Source organism: Acanthisitta chloris, unplaced genomic scaffold, assembly GCF_000695815.1.
Source record: "Acanthisitta chloris isolate BGI_N310 unplaced genomic scaffold, ASM69581v1 Scaffold7589, whole genome shotgun sequence".
In the NCBI taxonomy this organism is placed as follows: Eukaryota; Metazoa; Chordata; class Aves; order Passeriformes; family Acanthisittidae; genus Acanthisitta; species Acanthisitta chloris.
Window position 1 is genome coordinate 1 of NW_008690755.1, and position 3,907 is coordinate 3,907.

At 40.2% G+C, this 3,907-nt stretch overlaps 1 protein-coding gene across 1 annotated transcript; it reads left to right on the forward strand.

Annotated features, from left to right (window-relative positions):
- Positions 1–447: 447 nt before the first annotated feature.
- Positions 448–3,505, forward strand: LOC103809121 (chromosome unknown open reading frame, human C5orf51; the record flags this gene model as incomplete). Its single annotated transcript, XM_009081936.1, has 5 exons — positions 448–548; positions 928–1,074; positions 1,469–1,600; positions 1,796–1,910; positions 3,209–3,505. Coding segments are annotated over 5 exons (785 nt in total), but the record flags the coding sequence as incomplete, so codon positions are not given.
- Positions 3,506–3,907: the final 402 nt, after the last annotated feature.

Sequence of the window (3,907 nt, forward strand, 5' to 3'; positions counted from 1 at the left end):
GGTGTCTGGATCTGGTGCTGGAAGATGAGGTTTAGGTGTTTACAGACCCCTAAAAAGGGTTTAGGGGTTATGGTGGAGTGACAGTTTAATGGTTGGACTCGATGATCTTAGAAGTGTCTTCGAGCCTTGATGGTTCTATAATGATTCCATGGAGGGTCTCTCTGGATGTGCTGTGCCTGCCTCTTGGCAAGCTGTGCAGTTCGTGCAGGGCATCCCCAAAATGAGGTGTGAAGTTCGGCCTGGAAACATCACAGCGTGGTCACAAATGCCTTGAATTTAATCGTGGAAAGTGCTGTCTAACAGGACAACTGGCCTGTTTATTTGCTGTATTATTAGCTGCTCTTGTAGGTACTGCAAGGATGGGTAAAGATACAGGAAAAGGGAGAGTGGGCAAGGCTTCTGCTGAGTGCTTTCCCATGCTAAGAAAGTATTGTATTCTTCCTTCAGATACCTTCTTAGCAAAAGGCTCTGCTACTCTGGAAAAATTGAAGGACCTCTGCAACGAAGGGAAAGCACATCCCTCCACACTTTTTCAGCTGTATACCCAGGTAGTATATTTAAAACACCAAACTCCCCTTCAAGAAAATCTTGTGTAGGGTGTGGGAGAGGGTTTGGTGTTAAAGAAAGGGGTCTGTGTTACTTGGTGTGTATAGTGAACATCCGTGAGGCATGGGGCTGCTTTTGACTTGGATAACAAGTCAATAATAATTCTGCTGGTACTTCAGGGACAGAAAGGGGTTTGACTTTATATTTGCTGTGAGCAATCTTTCAGTATTTCTAACTTGCACCTTTCGTAAACTAAAAGTTAAAAAATACCTTCAAATTGTAATGTCTTAAAAACTAAGCAGTTTTTTGTGCTACCACACACCACCGTTCGATTATTTGCAGGGAGGCACTTTTACTTAATGTATCTTCCTCTTTTCATAGGCTGTCCTGGACATTACATACTTTGAGGAAAACCAGCTTGTGGATGCAGATTTTCCAGAAGAATCTTCCTTGCAAAAACTGAAAGAACTTATTTGTATTCTTTCAGAACCAGAAGACCTAGTGAGGGAATGCAACATGAAGGAAGAAGTGAGTACTAACATTCAGCCACAGGATTAATTACTAAATTATTTTAAAACAAAAAAAAAAATCTGAAACAGGACAGGGCAGAATTTAAGGTGTTTTGAAACATTTTCAAGTCTTATTTCCAGTTAAGCAGTGAAATACTGAAAATACTGTCTCAAATAACTTGTTGTGTGCTCAGAATTTCTCGTGCTAACATTTCATGATTCCACAGGCAGTTTATGATGTTTCCATCTGGCAGTTTAAAGGATTAGGTTAGGCTTGTGTCCCTGAGTGTTGCTATTAAGTACAACCTCTAAAGCAGGAGTGTTACACGCGCTGTTCACACGTGTGACTGTGTATGTGAGCAGCTCAGATGGCTCATTGTGATGTTAGCCCAGTTTGTTGGATTTCGTTTCAGCCCCTCGACATCCTTGGTGCAGAGTTGTTAGAATGCCTTTACTGGAGGAAAGGAGCTCTGCTTTACATGTATTGTCATACAGCAAAAGAAAGGAGCGAGTGGCTGCGAGAAAACACTGCCATGTTTGAAAAGGTAAAGGAGATGAAAATGTTTTCTGAACTTGTGGATGCAGCTTTAAAGTTTGGCTCATCACTTTTAAAATATGTCTGGGCTTTTTTTTTTTTTCCTTTTAAATAGGGTTTTGGGGAATTCACAGCAAGCAGCATTTCTGGCTGTTATTAATTTAACCAGAACTTACATTTTCCTCATTTTTCTTATTGTACTCAGTGTCTTAATGATGGAGTTCACTACTTGATGAAGATGCTTAGCTTTAGATGCCCTCTTCAGCTAAATGAAGATGTCTCACTTCAAGATAAAGACACAGCTAGATTACTCAGTGAAGGTAAAAAAAAACCCAAACCAACTCCCAGAACCCTACAACCCAATCCTCTTAATAACTTCTCCAGTTTATGAAATGATTTTTGCATGTTTTTTTGTTGTTTGACTTAATTTGTATTCAAAACCTGTCACTTTTTAGAACTAGTAGATAGAAAATGAGGCAGATGAGCAGGCAGCAATGCCTTTTCCCTTTCTTTTTTGACTCGTGTATTTTAGGAGGTAGCAGTGCTCATTTTCTCTGTGTTTTTCTGTGCTCCAGAGGGAGATGAACCAAGGCAATGGGTGTTTTATGCACATCATGTGTGTTTTACAGCCATTCATTTGACAATTGGCAGGTTTTGAGGCACAGATACGACTGCAGAGGGGGCTAGATGTTCACATAGTGGTCTTCCTGTTTAGTTCTAGGAGAACACAAGTACAAACACAGAATTGCAGACTTCACACAGGTAAAAAAATACATGTAAAACTGGCTAGGTTTGGCAAATTATCTCTGTCACCACTTTGTGTAGTTTTATGTGAGTTGCGTTACTATAGAGCATTTACAGAAGGATTTGAGGCAATCTGCAATATGATGCAGTTAGGTTGATGGAGCAGAGGGGATTTGTAAGCAAAACATCTGATGCTGAGGACATGATACCCACATTGTACACACTCAAAACCAGCTCTGCTCTGACTGCTGAGGGATGGAGCACCTTCTTGCTTAATTTCAGCAGAAAGTGGCATTGCTCCAATTCAGCTCCATAATGCAAAGCCAAGTTCAGTAACTGATTTGTGGGTTTATTTATCAGGATTTTTCTCTTCAGTCAGCCTGGGCACATATGTAGCTTCTAATTCAAATACTAAATCTGCTGCTGGTTAACCTGAGTTGAGATGATGCTCAAACAGTATCTTCTTTCAGGCTTAAATCATGGGAGGTACAGAAATATTCTAAAACACATAGGCATGGTTATGCCTGTGCTTAATGAATTGTAAAGAAATACTGAAATTCTCTAAGATAAAGAGGCAAACCAAATCATCAGAATAATATTTATATGGCAGTCTTCAAGATTTTAGCATTATGAAGGGGCAGAATGGGACAGAGCAATGAGCAGAGTCTTGATCTATGTTTTCTTCTGTGCATTGTCAGTCATCTCATGGTTAAAATTTGTTCTTTTGGTGTACCTCTTTTAACGGGCTTTTACTGTCTTTTGGATTTTTTCCCCCCAGTGTTACTGAAAAAAAAAAAACCAATTAAAGTTTAACAGGCTGTGTACTTGCTTAGAACAGAATTAATGAAGTACTTGATCTGACTTATTTCTGCAGGTATATTTAGTGACACTCACTTACTGGCCATGATGTACAGTGGGGAAATGTGCTACTGGGGACTGCAACACTGTGGAGAAGGGAAGCAGGAAAGCCTTGGGTCAATAGATCCTGTGCCCAACAGTGACCTGGGCAGCAGATCACAGAGCACATCGCTGGATTTCCGAGAAGCAGGGAAAAACATGTTAACAAAGTACGTGGCTGTGTGCGAGGGACTTTTGAAAGGTCAAGGATGGAACACAACAACTGCAAAGCAAATGCTGTGCTACTTCTTGAAGTCAGACAGCTAAAATTCACTTCTTTGTCTGTGCTGGAAGAAAACTTTTGTCCTAAGAGCACAATTCAGGAGCTTGTCTCTGCTTCAGTGTCAAGTGGTGGGGTTTTTTGTTATTGTTAGGGTTTTTCTAATCAAAATGTATACTTCTGTTGCATTAAATACGTGATGCTGAGAAAAGCTGGAAAAGAACTACTCACAGCCTTGTCTCTCTGAGTAGCAGGTATTTGTTTATTCAGCACTGGGCACAAGGGGGATCGCTCCACCAAACTTGTGCCACGAGGGACAAAAACTTAACAGTTTATGTACATTAAAAACTCATTATTTCCAGGAATAGGTGGTAATTATTACAATTAGTTCTTGGAAATCATTATTATAATCTCCTCCTTCGTCTCCTACCATTTGGCATTAGTCCCATGGTCTCT